Source organism: Sprattus sprattus (assembly GCF_963457725.1).
Source record: "Sprattus sprattus genome assembly, chromosome: 5".
Lineage (NCBI taxonomy): Eukaryota > Metazoa > Chordata > Actinopteri > Clupeiformes > Clupeidae > Sprattus > Sprattus sprattus.
Window position 1 is genome coordinate 10,498,781 of NC_137924.1, and position 23,979 is coordinate 10,522,759.

The following is a 23,979-nucleotide window of genomic DNA, read 5'->3' on the forward strand; positions in this document are numbered from 1 at the left end:
CACTATAAGGGTCCTATGGGGATGAATTACATAACAATAGTTTGATGCACAGGGATTTCAGTACTTCAGTATCTTTTCCTTGGTCCCAAGAGTATATACTCTATCACTTCTGACAGAGGACGGGGGCTCCTTCAGTGGCACAGAAAGTATGAGAAGTGCACAGTCATCAACCAAAAACATGGCAGACAAATTCACAAAAACAAAACAAAAAATCACGGAGGCCAGCTCCGTCGTGGGAACCAATATACAAACAAGTTCCATATTCCAAATAGTCCAATCGTTTGAATTGTCACTGCTATTCTTCTGAAGCTGTCATACTTCCGCCTGTGCCTTTGAAGGCTCTGAGGCTTGCGTGTCTGAGACTAGCGGAAGAAGGGAGGGGGTGTCCCTGTCCGTGTCCGTGTCCGTGTCACGCTCTGCTCGGGGGGAGGGAGGGGTGGACGAGACGGACAGCCCCTGCTCCTGTTCCTGTTCCTGCTCTTGCTCCTGCTCCTGCTGCTGCTCCTGCTGCGGTTCCTCTTGCTGCTGGTGGTCTGTGGTGCTGTCTATCATGGAGCTCAGGAGTCTGCTCTCCTCCTCGTCCTGGGCCATGGTTTTGAAGCGCTCCACCACGCAGTGGGCCGTCAGACGGGCCTCCGGGTCGTGGTCCCAGCACTCAGTGATGGTGGCGCACAGCAGCTGCATCCCCTGTTGGACACACAAGGGCCAGTCAAGAGAGTCAAAGAGAGTAATGTAGCTTCAGTAATCACTGTGCTTCTGTCGGTGGGGCTGATGAGACTTAAGGTTTTCCTCTGTGGCATTTTCTGACTCGAGAAATTAAATCTGTTAGGGGTTCAGTCCTGGAAACACGTGATATCATGTGATGATGTAGCCTCTGTAACTTTATACGCATAAGCATCGGTTAACGTTGGCTTTAAAAAAAAAAATAAAAAAAAAAACGTTCTCGTTGGATATCACGGAAAAAAAACATCACAGCATTTTGCGATACGGATCTGCATCCAATCAAATAAACATGCACTCTTCTGGGTATGCTGGAAACACGCTGGATCATGTGTGTTACAGGTCGTTTGCCTTCAATCTGGGCCTCCGTCCAGGACACACGATCCACCTACCTGGTGTGTGGTCCAGCTGGTGGGGATGTCAGGCCGGCCTCTGTCTCTCAGCACCAAATCTCTCATGCTGTCCACGCAGGGCTGCTCGCACACTTTGGAGCCAAAGGGTGGCTCGTAGCTCCTCACCTCTGTCACGATGAAATAAAGACAGCGCTGGTGTTCATAATAAGTCAAATACATGCACGTGGAACTTTTTATAGACTACCCTTTGCAGGTTTGTATAATGTCTCTCTTTTTTTCTTCCATACTAACGTGAGTCAGGGATCGCAATACATTAATACAGCATACCTTGCACTGTACACATACGTGACATGTTTTGCTTTACTATATTCACTTATATAACATATCACTTCACACAAAAACAAAAGTTTAACATATATTTTAGAATGTGTCCCCCTATTTTTGGTAAGTGTTACACTCTGTTGACTCTGTCTATTTAGGTTCAGGTTATGTTTTACCTCCTATGACTTCACAGCGAGACACCATCTCCCACATGATCAGGGCCATGGAGTAGACATCCATCTGTTTGAAGGACTCCAGGTCCTCCAGATTGACTCGAGACTCCAGCACCTCTGGGGCCATGTAGCGTGCCGTGCCAACCTGCCAGATGGACACAGCCAGAAATGCACTTTCACACAAACTATTGATATCAAAGATCAATAACTTTAAACCACATAATCATTTTGTGATTACGTGTCTTATCTTAAGTTCCAATGTCATATTTCTGCAGTTGACATTAAGTAAACTGTATGGATTACTTTTGTTTTGAAATCAATCAGCTTGGGATCACTAAAACTTTGTACTTGAGCATTACACTAACTGCTAAGGACACTGCAGTAAAGTTACAGGCAGTAAGAAACTACAGCAACAGGCTATGGAATAATGTTGTCAAAACTTAAAGGGCATCACAACCAAAATAGCATCCCCCTTGCTACAATACAGTGCCTCCATCTCTCTCACCTGGCCGCTGTTGGCAAAGTCATCTACAGTGAGCGAAAGATCCAGCCGCATAGCCAGGCCAAAATCACACAGGGCACACTCATGGTTGTCCTTCACCACGATGTTGCTGCTCTTCAGGTCCCGGTGCGACACCGGCACCTTGGGCGTGCCGCAGGGCGTGGTGTCGCTGTGGAGGTGGGCCAGGCCCCGCGCCACCGACCACGCCAGCGTGCACAGCTCCGTCCAGCTCAGCACGTGGCTGGCCAGGTAGTCCTGCAGGTTGCCCAGGCTGTGGTAGGCCATGATGAGCCAGTACTGCCTCTGGGGGGCGCCTCCACCTCCACCACCTCCGACCGCACCGCCGCCCCCACCACCCCGCTCCTCCGCCGTCAGGAACTGCACCACGTTCTCGTGCTTGAGGTTGGCGTCGGAGAAGATGAAGCGCTCGTTGCGCCAGGACACGTACTCCACGGCGGGGAAGATCTTGACGGCCACCGACTCGTACTGGCCCTCGCTGTGGTTGAGACGGGCCCGCCACACCTCGGCGAAGCGGCCCTTCCCCACCAGCGCCTCCAGCTGGATGGGCAGCTGCTCGGTGTTGTGGTTCAGGCTGTTGGCCCGGGTGGAGGAAAGGTCAGAGTTGCCGTCGTCCCCGAGAAGGGTGAGCTTGCCGGGGTAGCTGCCGTTGCACCCGGAGCGACCCTCGGGCCGGTCCAGAGACTGGTAGTGGGTGCGCTTGGGAGCCCAGTCTTTGGGCTGCTTGCTGAGATGCCTGGTACGGTAGCAGTAGAAGGCAATCGTGGCCAGTACAGCCACAAGCAATGGAGGAACCAGACTGATCACCACCACAGGAATCACGTCTTTACTTTTGAGCTTTGAGTAGCCTGCAAAACAAACCACCAACAGTTACTATTAATGCTCTTGGATTTAATTGTGACTGTTAATATTATTAACAACATTTGCATTGGTATGTTGAGAAGGTGAAACAGACTGAAGAGAACAAATTCAATATTGAATCATTATTGATTGCATTTATTTATTTATTTATTTATTGCATCAGTCTGAAACGTTGTGCGTTTGTTCATTTTGGTGAAGCAGTACAACCACACCAGGAAAATCCCACACTGAAATATCACAAAGTGGACTTCCAGAGCAAAGTGTACTGTCATCAGCAGACTCCTTACCGTGGGCTCCTTTGTCAAAGATGAGTTTGTCGTTGCACTCATGATCGCCGACGCAGCCGCAGACGAAGAGCAGGCCGTCCTCCGAGGGCTGGGGCAGCATGGTGCAGTCTGTGGAGGAGTAGTTGGTCAGCACGATGTTGTCCAGCGCCTGCTGAGGGTGGTGGCACAGTGTGCGCACACTCACCGTCTCGTTGTCTTTCCTCCTGTGACACACACACACACACACACACACACACAAGCATGAACACTTCACGTTATGCTAATAATGTTATATTAACTATTAATAACTTAATAGCTATTGTAATATTTACTATTAATAACTGAAGTTCTTCATGTCTAACGTGCATGCTATGAATTAATGAGAGTATGAAGGCTATATTTTGTTTCTGTGTGGCACACAGAAACAAAATATAGCCTTCATACTCTCATTAGATGAACACAATTTCAAAAATGAATATGAATGCACAAAACCAAAAACTGGTACTGAAAATGTTTTGAATCAGTTAGAGGGTCTCTAGTTCATGTTATCTTTTTATCCACAACACTCCACATATTACTGACTTTGCAAGGTTACATTTGATGTTTTGTTGAAAATGATCCCAAACAGCAGTTTCTCTTAAATAACCAGGGCCAAAGGGAGAGAGGTCGGCAGTCTCACATCCACCCAAAGAGTTTCTTACACAAGTGCAGTACTGCTGTGAACCTTCGGGTAATGGCACCCGTCAGACTTGTAGTCAGCAAAAAAGGGACATGATATTTAATAGTATAAACAGAAACATTATAAAAGTGACTGTTTTTATCTTGGCTAGGTATTTTTATTAGACAATCTCTCGTGATTTACTGTTGTATTTCTTTATCGTAAATTCTGTGTATGCGCTCTGGCGAAGATAAGCAGAGTTAGTCATGCCTCAGCCATGTCATATCAAGGAAACCCGAGAAGGGGAAGCCCTCATGTGCGCCCCGCTCACCCATCAGCCCCTTCGTTTGATGCTGCTAAATATGTTTAGTATTTGCTTTCTATTACCACAGAAAGGGAGTTTTTCCTTCTTCTCGTTTTTCAAGCCTCCCCCCATCCCCATCCCCCCCCCCCCCCCACCCCAGAGAAGCAGCTCTCTCAACACCCAGTTGTTTTGGAATAGTCACTCAGAGGTCAGTTTGATTAACTTCACAGAAACGTTCCTCCCAGGCCCCGGAGGGTGGAACTGTCTTAGGGGAAATCCTTTGAAAGGGAGCTCATTATAACAAGCACAGACCAAATATGCGTCTAATTCAACTTACTCTCATTCAATTTAAAAACAGGCAAACAGCACGTCCTCACTATATTTGTCTCTGAACAAATGTGTGTCTGGTTAGTTCTGAGGATGGCTGAAGGGACAGCTTGAGGCTAATTGTAAAAGTGAAGAGAAGCAGTTCAGCTCATTTTACAGTGCAGCGTAATTTTTACAATTATGTTCTATTCTTTATTATTTTAACCAAGTATTATGAAGTCAGTGGCAACATAACTGATGAAATAATATTTACATGTATTTACATTTATTAAAGGCTTTGTTTAACTGCAGTGGTTGTTGCAAGATGGTAATTACATACCAATGTATGTGAATAGCTAGATGGTAAACTTACCAGATAGCCACACACACCTCCTCAGACAGACTGCAGAAGGATGTTAGATTGCAGTTGCTTGAACACACATTGTCTTCACACACAGGGCTGGAGTAGTCACACCATTTACATAAGTTTGTCCTTATGTGTGTGAACGCTGGGACCTCAGCAACTGAAATAAACACATGTACAAAAATACTTATTGGGTATAAAGAAAAACATGACAAATAAAAGAAAGAATAGAAGATATATTATGCAATTTGGAGTATAATTGTAAGTGTATGGATTAAAATAACGTCAACTCTGTTCTCAAAATTGTGCCAAAGGTCAGTGATTTTAAGCCTCCAGTTTTGGAAAAGAGAACCATGATCCTCCTGCCAATATAGCAGCCTTTCACTTGATTAAGGGCTCCAGTTAACAGTAATACCATAATGAAGAAAATGAGGATGATTGCAGTGTGAAATAGTGACAGGGATAAAAGTCATAATAGCATCTGCAATCAAGCTAGTATTTAGGGTTAGCCTTCCTGGGTGTAGTGGTCCATCTGGAATGTATAAATAGTTGAGTGGACTTGGATGACAAATAATACGTGAGTTTGTTTCCTACTAATGTGTGTGTGTGTGTGTGTGTGTGTGTGTGTGTGTGTGTGTGTGTGTGTGTGTGTGTGTGTGTGTGTGTGTGTGTGTGTGTGTGTGTGTGTGTGTTTGTGAGAGGGAGAAAGAGAAGGAGAGAGAGAGACAGAGTGAGAGAGAGTGAGAGAGAGAGAGAGAGAGAGAGAGAGAGAGAGAGGGTGGGGTCTGTGGTGCGGTGCAGTAGTGTGTGCATTCCTTCCCACGCATCTTGCCTCTGTTATCCTTATGCTGCCACATCACAACAATATTAATTGTTGATTGAAACCAGATGACCCCCTTTTTTATCTCCCTCTCCTTCCTCACTCGAAGAGCATGGTGATCTCACAGAAACTACTCAAACATTAAAAGAAGCGACACACACATATTTCTCAAAGGCTTCCAGATGTTGGTCAATGCCAACCATCAAAATATACACCAGAAAAAAAAAAGACAAAGAGAGAAGGGGGAGGAGGAGGAGGGGAAAGGCTGGATAAGCAAAAAAAGCCCCCTCTGCAAACTTTAAAGTAATTAAAATCAGCAGTGACTGCTCCAGAAATAAATTGAAGCCAGAAGCATTCGCCCAAGCCAAGACTGAAGCACAGCCCCTCTGTGCTTATGGGAAATCCAAAGGCTGTATGCTTACGGGAGGCCTAGAGATGCAGGGCAGGATTCATTCGCTTTTTTTCCTGTTGAGCAACGTTTGCTGTTATTTAGGTGTGTCTTGGTGCCGTGAGCCACTACTGACTGAGACACAGGAGAAATAGAAAAAGACACAGTATGGCATCGTGATTTTTCTCTGTGGAAAATCAAGACTCTCCATGGTCCATAAGGTATGTTTAGGTTTCATGTAAAGGAAATTGAATACTATGTCTCAAATCCCTATCTGGATTGGAAAGCAGTTCATTCCCTATGGCTTTAACTGTGTGTTTAGGATGGTCACACTAAGTGAAGGAAAACAGAAAGGGCCTACTGCTTTATTCTTTTCATAGGAAAGTGAAAAAGAATCAGAACTCTTGCTTTCATTCCGAGCCAGCTGTTGTCTGACAGACTGCAGTTGTGGGATGCAACCACTGGGTGGCGTTTCTTTCATCTCTCTTAGGCCTCTCTCTCCAAACACAACTCCTGACACGTGTTTTGCTAAATAAACCAGCAACAGTACTACGAGAATATTCTGCTTGGCAAAGACTGTTTAATTTGGAGGCACTCACATATTCGCTGCCATCCAGATTTTCCACGCTAATAATCAATCCGTTTAAACGTCTGAACCCAAACCAGGGGTGCAAAGATGAGCTCACTCCTCATGATGAGAGGGGTCGATGTTCTCATTGCCATTACTCATGCACACCCCTCGGTATCTTTGGGAGAGGCCAAATTGAAACAAGAGCAACAAAAGAAGGGGTAGTGCTTGCCATGGTTGGGGCAATGCACTATTATCTAATGCCAAACAATCAATGGCCATTTATCCTGACACAAAACACTCTCCTCCCTTCCATGAGTACCACGCTCTACCCTCGCCCCAAGATGACACCAAGCTCTTGGAACTGCCTCAAGGAGGCCGAGAGATAAACACAAGACGTGTCTGTCCTCGGTGAGTGCCAATCAGAGGTTCAACACACACACACACACACACACGCGTGCGCACACACATACACACATGCACACACACACATGCACACATGCACACACACACACACACACACACACACACACGCACAACAGTGTGTTCAGGATTGTCAGCATCATATCCTCTCTTTGAATTAAAACAATATTGCCATTGTGCCTGGTGATGGTGGCAGGGTTGGCACCAAGCACATGTCACCACTGCCCTTCTGTTCTGTCACTTAGCACTTCTGCGTTTGTTTAAAACTATAAAAAAATACACTCATGGATTTGTGACGCCTGTAGAGTAAGACTCAAAAGACCAAAGATTGGGGTTGGTTCTAAAAGGAAAGTAAATGATTCTGGGATATTTTGTGAGGAAAGGGAGTTCCCAGCCCATCCTACAGTATGACATGTCTCAGTATTGTGCATGCATGCAGCCCCTCCATTCAGTCCCTCCACACCGAAAGTGTCCCTGCAAGCAGTGATCATTTGAAGCCTCACTATGGGTTTCCTGAATGAAGTTTCCATGACATGTGGCACTGACATTTGAATGTGATTGAATGCGTCTTTTTCTTGCTTCTCAGTCAACAGAGCTAAAGGGTCCACTGGTGGGCTCAAATCCTTTCGTGATTTGTGAGACTTAATTTGTTTATATTTATGTACACATTTGTGCTGTATCAAATCATAGGATCTAATGGTTTGGTGCCTTAGCCATAAGTTCTGGACAAATTCAGTACACAATAGTTACACAAATACATTACATGCACTAATATACATTAAATAGCTCGTGACATGCATATGAAAAGATATTGGTTGGCCTTTATGTATTTTAGACTCAAGCTAAATATCTGTCTTTATAGTCAGTCAGGTTGTCATCTAGACTATACAAATAGCAACATTAACTCCAGTGTTATTAGAAAAAAGTTTTAAAATATGACATTTTAAAATATGGACAAAACATAAATACATGTATTGCATACATACGAATTTGCTGTTTAATTTAGAATTATTTGGAATTTGTTTACAGTTGTACATTGTGCAATTGGGGGCCTACTGCTTCCTGTTGTTTCCATTTTATCTAAGGATTTAGTTTGTTTATTCAAACAAACGAAATGTCACATTTACAAGGCATGGAATTTTGGCATGTAAATTCTTATTTTCCATCAGTAGGCTGAGCTTGTATTTGAGATCGTGAAGCTATACAAAAAGCATTTCTAACGCATTGCTCATAGATAGCTCTAGATATTAATACAACATAGGCCTATTATCACACATTATGAATTATATTTAGTGCTTGATAATCGTCAACCAAACCAGGCCTGCATATTAGGGAACTTTTTAGGTTCGATCATCTGACGCATGACGGTTGTCTTTAATGAAAATACAGTTGAGAGTGAAGAGAGAGTGAAGATTACCAAGGCCCAAATCCTCTCCCTGCTTCCCAAATAATTTATTTCACCAGTCATATTATTATGAGGCCCCATGAAAGCGTGCTTGAATACAGTTGGACTGTCTTCTGTTGTTCTGCACGGGAAAACTCTGCTATAGGCTATCTCTTGTGCACACACTTTCTAATATTTTTTTTTACTCTATCAGAAATGGTTGGAATTCTGAGATACTGGAATTGTCAGATTACGCTACTTTACCAGATGACTGCCTTTAATTTATAAAACGTTTGGAATGATGCGAAGGTAATCCATATGGGATAGGCTTTAGGCTATTTGTTTTCATAAATGTTTACGAATAGTTTTCGGAAGCTTAGCCTACATAAAGACCGAAGATTATCTAAACGTTCTCTCAAATGGTATTAAAAGAATCGTCTAGGCCTGGTCAATTTTAAATTTGTAGTCTAGTTTATGGATAGGCTACACCAAGCCACCTCAGCAAAAGCCTACAAACAATGGACACTTAAAAAAGTGTAGACGGAGCGAGGCGAGCAATTGTAATACTCACAGAGCGATATAAGGAGAACAGATGTGAGAGCGAAACGACTCCACCGCCTGCGTCCCATAATCATGACAGAAAAAGATGTAGACAAAGTTCCAAAGTTTTCGGTGACTGCAAATCTTAGTTTTTCTTAATGTACTGAGAGGATATTGTCGGGGGGACATGTATTAAGGCAGTATGCGCTGCGACAACAGCTTCTTGGGCAGAATATTTTTGGCAGGAGTTCCGTGTAGGCGGATCCAGATGTTTTTAATCCAGCTGTGTAGAGCTAGGGTCCGCCCAGGAACTGGAGTTCATTAATAACAAATTCAAAACGATTGCACGAACGCAGATTTGTTTAGAATGTTTACTACTTAGTTTCGGATATGATCTGGGTGTTTTCAAATGCCAAATCAATTTGTTTTCAAACTTTGTCAAATGTTTGTAAATAGGTAATGTAGGTTCTAAATTATTAAGCCTTAGCCTACTAGCACCAAAATAAAAAATATATAAACACGTTAGGCTACCTAGTTGATTAGGCCAGAAGCCTTTGGTTAAAAATTAAGAATTAGGCTAAATAAAAATAAAAAGAATAAGAATAATAGGATATCCTAATTAACTAATACAAAATAAGAAGGTTGATAGCTGCAGAAGGTCAGAAAGCTCAATGAACAATTCATACGTATAGCAGCAAAGCGTGATAGGTTGTGGTGACTTATGTATGTTGAAAAGATGCTAAACATTAAAATGCAGGAAAGACTATTTGAGATGCATAGTTTAAAAACTATGTGAAGCCGAGTCGATAACATAGAAAGGGAAATACATACTAACACGAAAAACAAATGCAAGGGCTGATTATTGACCTATATGTTCGTATCATAGCTTATAACGACAATGGTTACAAATCACCAGGTGTCAATTATGATTTAAGGAAAGGAAATTAAATCAGAACTGCGCATGCGGTGAGGTGGACACAAGTCAGAATGATGGCGGATACGGGAAGCGAAGAAGTAGCGGTGATTGGAAATACCGACCTCACTCCTGGGGAGATAGAAAACAACATGAAAAACACGGTAAACTTTGCTGATACACCACCGATAAAGACAATGGCATGTTAACGTGCTACTTGAATGCGGACGTCCAATGCTATATATCTCGATTTCCTTTACTGCCAGGCCATTTTTAGTCCCCGGAGTTGCGTAGCCATCCGAAGTTCGATGCTGCTAGTTAGCCAATGTTTATTAGCCGCAACCGGATCAGCTGAGCTTTGGTTGTTGTTATCAACTTTCTTACTTGGGCTACGAGCAGGAGTTTTTCTGTTTTAAAAATTCACTGCGTCCGAGTTGCATTCAGTCACTTTAAGCTAGTTAAATTATGTGAATTGCTGGTGCTGCAACTGACTTTTAACAAAGTTGGAGAGACTACAAACTTCCGAGTTTATCTGCTATCTCCAAAGTCTGAGCGTTTGCTAGCCAGCAGTGTATTTGGATGTGCCATCTATGTAAAGTTGCCGTTGACTTTTGTTCTTCACATACGCTTTTCATCTACTTTTTTGTTAAGGCGTTTATACGTAAGAAAGTAACAAAAGGGCTCTGCCAAAAATGTAACACATAAAGTCTGACGTAGACATCTCGTGATCTGTCACACTGGTTCACCACCAATGGTCAATTATATTGCTTCCCGAAATATGTGGACAAGTATTGTGAGTTGTCAGAACTATCCTTGTTTTCTTTGGCTAAACATGACCAGGTGCGCATGTACACAGTTTGCCGAATCACCCGGCGCTTTCCCTGTCTATATCTATTCGTGGGGAGCTGCAGAATGAACAACGGCTGTATCCCATTGATTTTACTTTTAATATGTTGCGACTGTCTGCCCATTTAATGAGATTTAAAGTTATAATATGATAAGTTTAATTATTACGTGAATACAAGTACTGAAATGGTCTTGACCTCCACCTCACCCCCCACCCTTTCACCAGATGGGTGAAAAGGGGACGGTCCTTTTTAGGAAGATGGAGATCAATGTAGCTGAAGCAGAAAAGAGAACTGTGAAGAATGCCGTCAACATGCAGGAGACCTACACTGTTTACCTCATCGAGACACGGTACAATGTTTTTACACACCCACACACATACATGTAAAGCAGCAACTGTAGCCTTTCTGGTTTGAAAATGAAGTTCCCTAAGAAGGTGTGTCAAAGGAAATACAATACGTATGCAATCTCTTTTGTGTGACTCCCCTTGCCCTTACCTGAATGATTCCTTAAATGTGTGTACATTAGTTTAAATGGGGCACACCTTAAAATCATGTAGGTTATGCATTTTAAGCATGTGCTATCTGGGTTCTATTTAAAGACTTCAAAAAAGTGTTCACACACGTCTTAAAAGCAGCTTCAAATACCAATCAAATGTTCATCAAGAAACTTTATGTCCTAATAAGTTATAGTTATGTCATTATGTTACAAAATTGCACATGTGTTCCACTTAGCTGCCAGCTTCCCTTTGTGAACTTCCTCTTCCATCTGGATGACACTCAGACAGCTACGATCAGTTTGATACTGGGACCAGAGAAAGGAAAGGTTGATTGGGGACAAAAAAAAATCATCAGATGGAAAAAAGAGAGAAGCAACCTCTATGTTTTATAACTCCTAAATAAAACAAGCTTGAGACCATGTGACTATCATATTCCTGCCTATCGACAACATCAGTTTTATTTCCCAGCTACGCCCACAGCAGCGACAGCAGAGGTCAGGAAAAGGCCATAAGCTGTACTCAGAGCTGCTCCAGCCCTGTGCTGGAGCTGTGAAACTTAACACAAGAGTTGGAGAGAAGGATCTCCCCCTTCCCACTTCTAAAAAAGAAGGAAAAAAAGAAATCCCCGCCATACTCCCTTCTCCGTGTTTACGTAGGCGGTGGAAATGTTATCAATAATGAGTTGATCCTTAACTCTCTGCCAAGATGAGGCATCCCTGAAACGAAAACACAGCCCCTTAGTATGGGAAGGTTGAAAGTAATGACTGAAAACAGCTTGCCAACACAACAGCCACAGAGACAATCCCTGTTCTCAAACAACAGCTTTTATGCAACAGCTTAAGGTGAAGTTGCTGTACGCAAAGAAAGATGACTACTTTTCCTGCTGTACTGTGCAGTGGTGACTGTTGGCTTTATGTAGGAACATGAGCGTTAGGATTTGCATCAGCTCCCCTGTTTTGTATATTCAAAAAACATTACAGTAACTGTATCTGTCAGAGGTGTGTGTGTGTGTGTGTGTGTGTGTGTGTGTGTGTGTGTATAAACACTGAATGGACAATGCCTGCCTCACCTTCCTCGGGTTCCCCAGCACCTCAGAGGACCAGAAAGAGTCGTCCCAGTGTCGGGCTGCTTAGAGCGCTGAGCACAGTGCTGTATTGTTGGCCTATCCCGTAAAAGGAAACACATGTTTTGGTTGGGACCCGAAAGGCGCATGCTATTATACACACACACATACACATACACACACACGCAAACTGGTCTTTGTTTACCACGGGTCTTGGAGAGGAGAGCGCGGTGCGACGCAGGCTCAGGCTCAGAGCATGCAGTCCCGCTGTTGGGCTGGAGAATGCCCCCCAGCGTCGGTGGAGCCGCGCTCCCCTTTGTGATTCCAGCATGGATTATTAGTGTAGAGACCATTATGAGCTCTCATTTCCTCCCTCAGGTCCACTGTATTCACAACTCCTATTTCTTAGGCCCTCTCTTCCCTCCCTTTTTTTCTTGTCCACCACACTCTCCCTCTCTCTCTGTCTCTCTCTCTCTCTCTCTCTCGCTCTCTTAACTTGTCCTCCATTCTCCTCACTTTTTCTCTCTATCTTTCTCTCCCCTCATTCACCCTCTGTTCTCTCTCTTTCTTCAGTACTCTCTCTCGCTCCTCATCCCATCCTTTATCTTTTCCTTATGACGCCCACTGTTCTTCCTCCCTCTCTCCCTATCTGACGAAGGCTCACTCTTTCCTAAGTGCAAGCTGCAGTGCCTCCATGTTTTAGTGGGATGTTTTTATTGATTTTGGGATTCCCGTCTATCTGGCCACAGCAGCCTGCATATGTTTCCAGTGCACTCTTGAGTCTGCCCCTGCCCGAGGTTCCTGGCATGGGTGGCTCATGGAGATAGTCGCTGTTTAACTCTTGGCATGGTGCGCGTGGCCGCTTCGGAGGTCTGCTGCTCCCCCAGCCAATGTAACCGGAGAGCTCTTCTGGAGCCTGCACAGGGGGTATTTTCATTTGGGGTGATTTAAAAAAAAATATATAACAAAAAAAGTGAGGTTAACATTTTATGCCCAATATTTACCTCAGCAGTCAGCAGTTGGGTATGCTCTACTGAAATATTGTCCTGCAATGTCAAATGGATGATGGTAACATCAACAGACCACCGCAGTTTGGCAATGCGTTGTTTTACAGAGACCGTACTTGACTATTAATGTTGACATTTTGATTATGCTATCTGGTGCTGGCAATTAACGGAGAATATTTTTGGAGAAGGTTTGGGGGCAGAGGCCATGGAAGAATTTGAGTCATCTCCTTCAGAGAGGAGTTATTTTTAATAAAGGGGCGCTGTGTTGTGATTACTTTTAAAGCCGTCCTCCATGAGAAGGAGACCTACATTTGTAGTTCATGTTATTAGCAAAATGATTGAATATTGAACAAGCCAATATGGTGGTGAGGGTAACATGAAATGTGTGGTTATTTATTTATTTGTATGTTTGTTGCTTTATTTCTTTTTAAAGAACTTTCAGACCACGTTTCTGTTTATGTTGGCTGGGTTTTAATGTGAGGTTGAGCATTTGTTTAAAGCATGACACACATCTGTTTCTCTTATAGTTTTTTGTAATTTATAACTTTCCATCTTTAACCCATCAACAATAATTGTGGTACAAAAATTCTGAACATTACCTACATGAAAACATTACTGAGGTTAAGGAGATCTTCTTTTTTTGTCCTGAATCCTAATGTATAATTATCCCCCCCCATAACAGCCCGGCGGATGCTGCCGCTGAGGGGACCAACCCCGCTCCAGATTCCCTGTGGAGACGCTATAGTGAATTTGAGATCCTCCGAAACTTCTTACTCGTTACCTACCCCCACTTGGTTGTCCCTCCTCTTCCAGAAAAGCGAGTGAGTGAAATCAACCTCCTGTTTGAACAGTGTACTTAATTGTGCCATGGACAGTCTTTGTAAATCTTCTATATGTACATGTAATCATTCTATTTATCATATAAAGACCCCTACAATTATCTGCAGCATGTATAATAACATTCTTGCATGAACATATAAATATGACATTCCTAAATATTTCTAAATTCCTATTTTTATTTTTATTTTATTTTTAAAGAGTGTCACATTTTTGCACCAAAGCTTTACGAGTCTCTCATTTTCATTGTCTCATTTAATTTTTTTTTATTTCTGGTCATTTCCAGGCGGAGTTCGTGTGGCACAAGCTGTCGGCAGATAACATGGACCCGGACTTTGTGGAGAGGCGCCGGGTCGGCCTGGAGAACTTCCTGCTCCGGGTGTCATCCCATCCCATCCTGTCCACGGACAACGTCTTCTTCACCTTCCTCACCGAGGTAGGTGCGAGCCGCGGCAGCCTCGGTGTCCGCTGAAGGGGCCCTTTCCTCCGATCAGAGTGTGAAGGCCAGCCCCCATCCCCACCCGCACCCGCACCCTAAGCAAACACAAAGCAGTAGCCAGACGCACTGTACATAGAAGTGGACAGGATGTCCCTCTGGCCAGAACAGCAATTACTCATGGAGGACATTACCCCTGGGCTCTCTCTGAAAGTTGTCAAAATGACACCTTTTGCCTTTTTCCCGCTCTTTATCTCTCTTTCTCTCTCGCACACACACACACACACACACACACACACACACACACACACACACAAACATACACACGCACACACTTTCCCCTCTCTCTCACGCATGCACACATTTTCTCTCTCTTTCTCTCTCTCACACACATACACTAACACAGTTTCTTTATGTGTCTCACACGCACACTCACCCACACACACCCACACACTTTCCCCTGTTGGGATGACTATACTGTAACTGTGTCAGAATTACCTCTATAAACCCCTAGTCAGTCTTTGTTTGCTTATAGGAAGGATGAAGTCTTGAACTGGGATGACGTGCTTCTTCAAAGACTTTCAAAACCAAATAACCTCACTCGGTTGATATCTCCCCTTCGCGCTCCAATTGTGTGCTGCTTCCTCGAGTGGCCCGCTTTGAAGGGGCTGTCATGTTGGTGATGGTCTTTGTCAAACTCAAGCCACTGTCCTCTGTGTCGCCCCACAGGAAAACGGCTGGAAGGAAATGGTGTTTGAGACAGGATTTCAGGCAAAGGTACTCCATCAGCACTCTTGCTTTACTCTCTTCAAACCCATTACATTTACATTTAGTCATTCAAGGACACTTCGACAGGGAATCGAACTAGCAGCCTTCTGATTACTAGGCGACTTCTCTACCTACTGTCGCCCCAAACCCATGGTACTTGTATGTCCCTGTCCTGCTACTTTTCATCAACTGTTTCTTACATACATACAATAGTTTGTCATGCCCATGCTGTCTCATGCAAGGGGGTGGTTGGTGTTTGTGTGTGTGTGTGTGTGTGTGTGTGTGTGTGTGTCTGTGGTTGCTTGTGTACCAGGGTAGTAAATGATGATCGTGTGAAGGCATTCTATTCTAGAGCAGTTGAGGTAAAAGTGTGAAGAAACGAACTCCAATGACTAGGGTTAGGAAAAGTGATGGCAGCACTGTTGTGTGCGGACACTTATCTCAGTTTTAAAATGTTGTTTCAGAGAAATCTTAGAAGTTCAACAGTTCAGAAGTGCAATCAAAATATTCATGAGCACTTAACATACCCCCCACCTCCCCCCCCCCCCCCCCCCTCACTCCTGTTTCTCCCTAGGCGGATTCAAGGTTGAAGGCTCTGAATGCGACGTTCCGGGTGAAAAACCCAGATAAGTAGGTCATTCGCTCCTTCGAAACCCCTCTAAGTAGTGCGGGGTGTACTTGATGAATGCTCAGCGTTTGGTGAACAAGATGCAGTGTCATTTCTTCCTCTCACTCTCTTTCTCATTCTTTCCCTTTGTTTTACCCTGTCTCTCTCTCTCTCTCTCTCTGTCTCTCCCTCACTCTGTTTCTTGCTGTCTCTCTCTCTCTCTCTCTGTCTATCTCTCCCTCTCTCCCTCACTCTGTCTCTTGCTGTCTGTCTCTCTGTCTGTCCCTCTCCTGTGTTGCAGGAGGTTTGCTGAAATGAAGCACTATAGCGATGAGCTGCAGTCTGTCATCTCCCAGCTGCTGCGAGTTCGAGCGGTGAGTCCACACAGCTGCCCAGCACCACAGGTCCTCACCAGCATACACACACACACACACACACACACACACAAAAGTACATTTACACCAGCACACCTCACACAAACACACGCGGATGCTCAGACCCACTCCTAGTGGTTTCTCTATTTTGGAGCATAATAGTCTGTTGTCAGCAGACGGCAAACATGCAAAACACTTTAAGTGTCAAAATCCAATTCAGGGATAGGGGAGGAAGCGTGTAACGCCTCTTGGCAAACATGCAGCCCAGTGCTTTTTTTTAGGATTCTACCACAAGCTTGCAGTTTTTTGTTGTCATTTGGAGTCATTATATCATATTTCTGCACACCGCCGCAGTTTTGAGCACAGGGCTCTATGAAAACATGCTCGCTCTTGGGTTTCGCACACTGACCTCTGCTCTCCACCCTAGAGGGTAGCTGATCGCCTGTATGGAGTATACAAAGTGCATGGGAATTACGGCAGAGTCTTCAGGTGGGAGTCAAGCCTTTGTCTATGTATGACGATGATGCAGTCAGCCACTTATTTGTAAATGCGTGTTTGATGTGATTTATTACTTATGTAATCAGACACCAGCCAATGGCTAATGAGCATCTGAAGGTGATAGCGTGGCTTTCTGCCCACGTGCCTCATCCTCTTGTAGCGTCATGGCTTTAATGGTGAGCTCTGGGCTGGGGCTACTGCTGAAGTTGCTTTGATTGTCTTTGCTTGACAGTGAGTGGAGTGCCATAGAGAAAGAGATGGGGGATGGACTGCAGAGTGCTGGCCATCACATGGACGCGTGAGTTTCTCCCACACTGACACACACACACACACACACACACTGAAAAAAAGAGCAACATGTACACCCTAACATGCATACCCTATATATGCACAGTATATATAACTCCACTTAACTTCCTTAACTCACTAAAAATCAAACTGGGAAGAATTGGGTGGGAGCTTTGCTTTGTCACTTTGATGATGTTTTGGAACAACCTTGATAGGATTAGTGCGGGATCGTGTTGCAACCGTTTTCACTGTATTTCCCCCCCCCTCCACCGACCACTGCCCTCTCCCTCTGTCGGGTTCTCCCATTACCCTCCGAGACCTCATCAAGCGAGCTGAAAAATAAAGGTGTTGCCTGATTTCACCCCCACAGCCCCCCCACCCGCCTGGCTGACCGTACATGTGCGTGCCCTCTGTCCAGAGCTGTAAAACACATGGGCCGGAGTGGTTTGAAAGCCCGAAAGGTTTCGGATAGAGGGTCTCTGGTAACAAGTAGCTAAAAGGGTTTCTGGGGAAAGGGGTGGGGGTTAGGGGGGGGGCCCTGGGGAGGTTTTGGGTTTTGGGCCTGATTGGCAAACGACCAAAACACCCCCCCCACCGCCTCCTACTACTCCCCCTCAACCTAACTCACTCCCCTGAAACGGCTGCAATAACGGCCTCAGAGATTCACAGCGTTTTGTGGCGCATTGCCTGCCACAGTTACGTTGTCCACACCCCCACCTCTCTTGGCTGCACCCCATCCCACACCCACCCCCCACCCCGATCTGGGACGCTCTGTGATGACTTCCAGATTGCCTCTCTCGCTGCCTTGGGGTCACAGGGCACCGGGTCCATGGGCTGCTGAAGGAGAGCTGCGTCAGCTGTGCGTCTCCACGGACACCAGCCTTTAAAGCAGCCTGTCCGTCAACATCAGCTCGCTGACATGCCCTTGGGACATTTGACAGACACGTGTCACACTTACCGAAGGAGAAAAAAAAACACGTCAGGAATGTAATTGTCATTACTGTTGTAGATTGTGGTCTCCCACTGTTGTCTTTAGCACTTTCTGTTTTAGTCATCAGAGAAAGAGAAACCTGTGATGTATAACAGAGTTACAAGTTTATTTTGACAGGGTTTTCTATTGTAAACACAGGAGATATATATATATTTTTCCTTTTGGCTAACAGCCCTGTTAATTAAAAGAGCCTGTATTCGTCAGTAGATATTTGATAATGTCTTACCCAGCTGCGTCCATTGAGCAATAACTCAAAATGTTCTATTACTGTAGCTATGCAGCATCAGTGGATGACATCCTTGAGGAGGAGGAACACTATGCGGACCAACTCAAGGAGTACCTCTTCTACACTGAGGCTCTGAGGTAGGTTTGGACAGGGGTTTACATTTACATTTATTCATGTAGCGCCTTACAAGTCACCGGTAACTAGATAGCCTCACTTTAACATTGTTTTCAAGAAGCAGTTCCTGGTATTTAGATAATAACATCAATGTAATTACATCCTTGCATTTCTTATTTTCTTCCACACTGGCCTTACTTAAGCTAAAACTGCTGTTTTTTGTGAACAACAGCATGAAAAAAAAAAAAAAAAAAGGTTTTGTTTTGATAACCCAGTGAGGGTTTTTGACAACGGGGCGAGTTGTTTGTAGAGGTGGTGGTGCTCATCGGCCTGCCCCGAGCCCAGGGCTCCTGATTAGCCATGGTCATGGTTGCCTGAGCGGGCGGAAATGGAGGAGTCCTGGCCTTGAAGTGGCCAGCGGTCCGCCGGGGAGCCCGTGGATCCCCACTGGCAGCCAGAATTCCAGGGGCAGCGCTGGTCTTAGACTGCTGCTGTCATAAGAGGACTCCTCCTCACGCAAGCCCCACAACTCCTGCCAGGGATTTGGGGTTGTGGTGTTGGCTCCACTGGGCGGTCATGGTGCCAGACCCCTTGCTTCGTTGCCATCTGAAATGAAATCCCTCCAGCCAATTAATTACAGCACAAGAGCCTCCCTTGTGGCTGTGCATTATCAATGCATCTTTGGGGCATATGGATGTACTTTTAAATGAACTGGAATCCATTCATAACTGTGTTATGAAGTCTCTTACAAGCACTGATGCTCTGCGTTGTGCATTAGTTGTGGAGGCAGATTTGCAATTTGGCTTTTCTGTAATCCTCTCTGTATTATATGACATAAACAGACTCCCACAACATACTTTTGTCAAAAGAACATTGCCAGTGTTTTGGTGGTATAGGACATCTGCAATCTGTTTTGTGTGTGTGTGTGTGTGTGTGTGTGCGTGTGTTTTTGTGTGTGTATTTGTTTTTGTGTGTGATTGGCAGATTGTACAGTGACTGGTTTGTCCAATCGGCTGTGTTTGTTTCAGGGCGGTGTGCAGGAAGCATGAGCTGATGCAGTTTGAGTTGGAGATGGCAGCACAGGACCTGAGTACCAAGAAACAGCAGCAGGAGGAGCTCGCCACAGGGGTGCGTGTCTGTCTGTGGGAGCCCTCATAGAGGGAAGAGATGAGCCATACGCTGGAAATGGAAACTTTACAGAAAGCAATATGGTTTTTCAACATCTTTTTTCCTCACTCGGAGAGTGAGGTACACATTGATACAGAGAAGCAGTCTCTATAAACCCAAGTCATTTCACATGCCTCAAAAAATATTATTTAGAAAGCTGGTGTTGTACATACATTAATCAGAAAAATCTCAGGTAAAGCCAACAGGATGTCATGTCTAGAATCCATTTATGTAGGAACATACTGAACATCAGCAGAAATATAGTTGATTTGAATGTGGTCTTAATTGTCTAAATAGGTATATTGTCTGAATGGTCTCTCTTGTCTGACGTTTTTACCTTCAGTATTGTTTCACCCACTCACTGAGACCACTGAGTCACACATGCTTTTAGATCAGGAGAATATGGGTCTTGGGTTCACATCCTGAACTCCGTAATGCAGAGCTTTACTTCCAGGCCAGTGAGATTCCAGTGTGAAACATAAAGGGGGGAGGGAGGAAATAACTTTAGGAATTCGAAGTTGTTTGTTCTTCATTTTATTCCCTCCCCCTGTGCAGACGGTGCGCACCTTCTCGCTGAAGGGGATGACCAGTAAGCTCTTCGGCCAGGAGACCCCCGAGCAGAGAGAGGCCAAGATGAAAGCTCTGGAAGGGCAGATTCAGGAGGATGAGGAGTCCCTCAAAGACAAGAACACGGAGTGCGAGTAAGAGGAGACCTCATTTTTCCATCTTTTACTCGAGTTACTAAAACTTTCCACCTTGCTTGATTCCCACAGATGTGGGCAGAGCCCAGCTGTGTTTTTTCAAAAGGTAACATGCCTTTATCAACACTGCTGCTTTTACACTGTGTGCTGCTCTACATGTTATTGTTTCAGTTAGGTTTGAATGATCAAACACTCAATTAATTAAGTTGTCACTGGCTTAAGCCAAGGACTAAAAGATGTTTTGTGCCACTTGTCCAGTGAGTTTGTAAGAGGTGCCTGGTTGGACATTGAGAGGTTTAAGGATCAGAAGAACCATGACCTGAAGGAGGCTTTGATCAGCTACGCCATTATGCAGATCAGCATGTGCAAAAAGGTGGGCGAGTCTACCTTTACACACCCCACATTTAATGTGTACAGAGAGAAGAGCAGTCGTTCATCTATACCTTTACACACCCCACATTTAATATGTATAGAAAGAAGAGCAGTCGTTCTCTTTAGCCCATTTATTATCTTAACTTGTTGTAATAATAAAGTTTTTTAAACATCAGATCTTGTAGCAGTTATGCCAGCAAACGCCAGTTCTCTCTCTTCTCCTTCAACAACAACTGTGTGGTTTATCTCTCCTCCTCAGGGAATACAAGTGTGGACCAATGCAAAAGAGTGCTTCAACAAAATGTGATGCTCCCATGTACATTCCAGACCAGACTGCTGAGAGATCAGTCCATCTCACCTGTACGCCTTGAACTGCCATGGTGATTGGCACCAGCATCCACTACCCGGGACCTTCACAACACAACACAGCACAGCACCCAGAGCGCAGAGCATGAGTGCTTTTTGTCTAATGTTCAACACTAAGAATGAGAAAATAATTTTGAAGCAAAAAATCCATTGTTTTATTTATTGTCTGCCAAAGCTGCCTGTGGCCTTAATTTAACCAGATGCCTTAGTAGCCACCCATGCCGATTCCTTTAATAGCCACTTTAAAGTGCTTTTTACAAGATTTCTTTTGCCAAACATCAAGGACTTGATAACATAATGAGGACACATGCCTGAAGTGGCCTTTCTCTATTATCTTCTAGATTTTTATGAGGTTTTCAGAATTGTCATCCAACTGTTTTGGGTGACAAGTCATATATATATTTTTTTTTTCATGCTTTCATCATTCCTTTTTTGATGTTTTATTATACACTCTTCCGAGCATTTTCCTATTCTGCACCATATTGTCTCTTTTTTTTCACAGAATTGGCAGCGCTGACACACGACTGAATGACTCGATTCATCCGTTGTGAGTGTTGGTAGTGATTGCCTTGCTTTGGCTGGAGCGCTCGTCAAAGATAACAGTTTGGTGAAATTCCACTCGACACTATTCCCTGTGCTTTTTTTGCTCTATGTTTTTCACCTCATCTGGAATGCATCTCCTCCGTTGAAATTAGACCGGGGTGTAAAGTGATCTTAATCACCTGTACAGAGGAGTCAATGTTCAGTCTCCGATTTCCTGAGAAAACAGAGCTGGATCTATGCGAGAAGCAAAGGTTAAGTCCTCCAACATCCAGTCGCAAGAGAGTGTTGCGAAGCCGGACCGCACTCTGCTAACAAGCCTCAACAAACACCCCTGTTCACCTCAAGCCTTACTGAAGGCGAAGGTGACCGCTCCATCCTCGCCCACTGCCAAAAGAGTGTGCCTGCCAGGCATTCGTCACCACAGCGTTAAGTACTTTTTACAGTACTTTTTAACCAGTTTGGTTCACACTTTCACAACGTTCACACTTTTGAAACCACAAACTTTCTTTTATATGGCTTCATTAAATGGAAAAATTATAACTTGTTTATGGTTTTCTTTCCCTGTAGACCTAATGTTGCATATTTGCTCATGAATGGCAGATTTGTCATTTGTGATGGATGGGTGGGTCAGTGTTTTGATATAAATCTGGCCGGAGGAACAGGAAGGTCACGCAGGAATGGCAGGATATAATAATTTCCGCAGTAAAGTGCCGCGTGTGTAACTTGCTGTGGCCAGCGTGATTTCACAGCAATTTATGCACTATGTTACATTTAGTTATTTTTTGTTATTTCTAAAATATGTTTCCCAAAGAATACAAACTATTACATAGAGCAATCACCATATACTGCCATCAAAAGTACAGTGAAACTACAGCCATAAGGTGACAGCATTTATATTTGCAGTTAACTGAAAAATAAATAGACGCTAGCGAGAAAAGGTTGTCATGGATTTTCCACTGCACATGTGCACAGCAACATGCAGGCCTGCTTTTAAATCAACCACAACTCTCTGAGGTAATCTGAGCAAGAAATATTTCAGGCTCAATTCCTCTCCTATCCTGGCTGGTTTGTTTAATCACACCACAATCACACAAATGTGGAGGGTATATCAGGATGAAATCTGAACCATTATCTTAAGAAGAATATAGTTCAAGAGTCGCTGATTCTCATATTACAAAGAAACAAAAAACATCTAGAAAAAAAAACCCTGCCTTCTAGAACACATACAAGTGGAAGAAGCTACACAAATGCTGCCATCTTGTGTTCTCTGCAGCGCTGCTAGGCCTATGCGTTCACTACAAAGCCAGCACCAGGGTGTAATAATGTGGTCGGAATATCCGTGGGCTTGGGAGACTGGAGAGTACTTAGACACGGGTAGCTGTCTATTATTGACTTTTTGTGTAGGTTTTATCCTCAAATGATTCCATGGTTGAAGGCATCCATTTTCCGTTCTTTCAGAACGCAGGCTGTCATCTTTTTGCCATGTGTATAATGTTAGTATTGTTTTCAGAGAAATAATAAAAAAAACATTAGACAAAACATGTCAACAGCTTTATACAACAAAGTAGCTTCACAATACAGCAACAATGAGAAAGGGCTGCAGGAAAATGTTCCATATTCGTTGATAATTACCAGTTACCAGAGTTGTCCATCAGACAAAGCTACAACGTGGGTGGGGAAAAGCTCCACTGCAAAACATAAATGCACTGAGTGTTTTCCAGACACAATGAACAAGCACACGACAACCCAAAAGTGGACCAAGGCCTTGATAATACTGGCGTGCGGAAGCGCACACGGATTGTTGCGTAGTTGTCCTTGCTCTATTACCATTGCGTTACCTTTACAATTGCTCAACAACAACAAAAATCCCGCAAAGGATCGTTACTATAGATGGATATTATTAAATAAATATTTGACAGATCATGTGAAAATAATAAAAGGTAAGGTGACATGAGAACACATTAAAAATACTGACGAAAATAGTCAACTGGTCATACTGTGGGTCAGATTTACGCTCGTTTTGATACACTGTCTCTGTTCTGTGATTGGCTGAGCTTGTGCACGCTAAGTTGAGCGCGCACAAAGAGACGGCAAGGGAGTGTGAGAGAAATTCTAGGTGGTAGACATGCAATGGAAGTTGAACGTTCAACATTCGGGTTCAAAAACTGTTTTTTCTCTGCAGGAGAATACATTCTCTAAAAATTATATAAATTTGAGCGTGCAAAAAATGTGTTTCTCCATTCAAAACTGCCCAATGCAAATAAACACTTCACACCTGTACTGTAGTTCACAACATTCTGCCCTCATGGGAGTAGCTGGAATGCCATTCTCCCCGCCAAGCCATAGGTGGCATAGTTTTAAAGCAGATCATACTCTCCCGGGATAAAGTTTGTG

At 44.0% G+C, this 23,979-nt stretch overlaps 2 protein-coding genes across 3 annotated transcripts; one reads left to right on the forward strand and one right to left on the reverse strand.

Moving 5' to 3' along the window:
* Positions 1-312: 312 nt before the first annotated feature.
* On the reverse strand, positions 313-9,058 carry tgfbr2l (transforming growth factor beta receptor-like; the record flags this gene model as incomplete). Its single annotated transcript, XM_080839654.1, has 7 exons — positions 313-687; positions 1,113-1,240; positions 1,571-1,712; positions 2,073-2,935; positions 3,236-3,438; positions 4,856-5,006; positions 9,001-9,058. 7 exons carry the CDS (start codon positions 9,056-9,058, stop codon positions 313-315), a joined length of 1,920 nt encoding a protein of 639 aa, XP_080695780.1.
* Positions 9,059-9,945: 887 nt separating this feature from the next.
* On the forward strand, positions 9,946-22,077 carry snx4 (sorting nexin 4). Of its 2 annotated transcripts, XM_080838377.1 has the most exons (14): positions 9,946-10,046; positions 10,955-11,079; positions 13,980-14,118; positions 14,421-14,570; positions 15,300-15,347; positions 15,913-15,968; positions 16,247-16,319; positions 16,747-16,808; positions 17,050-17,115; positions 18,370-18,459; positions 19,465-19,564; positions 20,159-20,304; positions 20,563-20,677; positions 20,936-22,077. In XM_080838377.1, the coding sequence occupies exons 1-14, from the start codon at positions 9,957-9,959 to the stop codon at positions 20,981-20,983; spliced, it is 1,308 nt and encodes a 435-aa protein (XP_080694503.1). In that variant the 5' UTR covers positions 9,946-9,956; the 3' UTR covers positions 20,984-22,077. The 2 variants fall into 2 exon arrangements, 1 of the variants encoding a protein (XP_080694503.1); XR_013968645.1 differs by lacking the exon at positions 20,936-22,077 and having other exon boundaries at positions 20,159-20,410; positions 20,563-20,674.
* Positions 22,078-23,979: the final 1,902 nt, after the last annotated feature.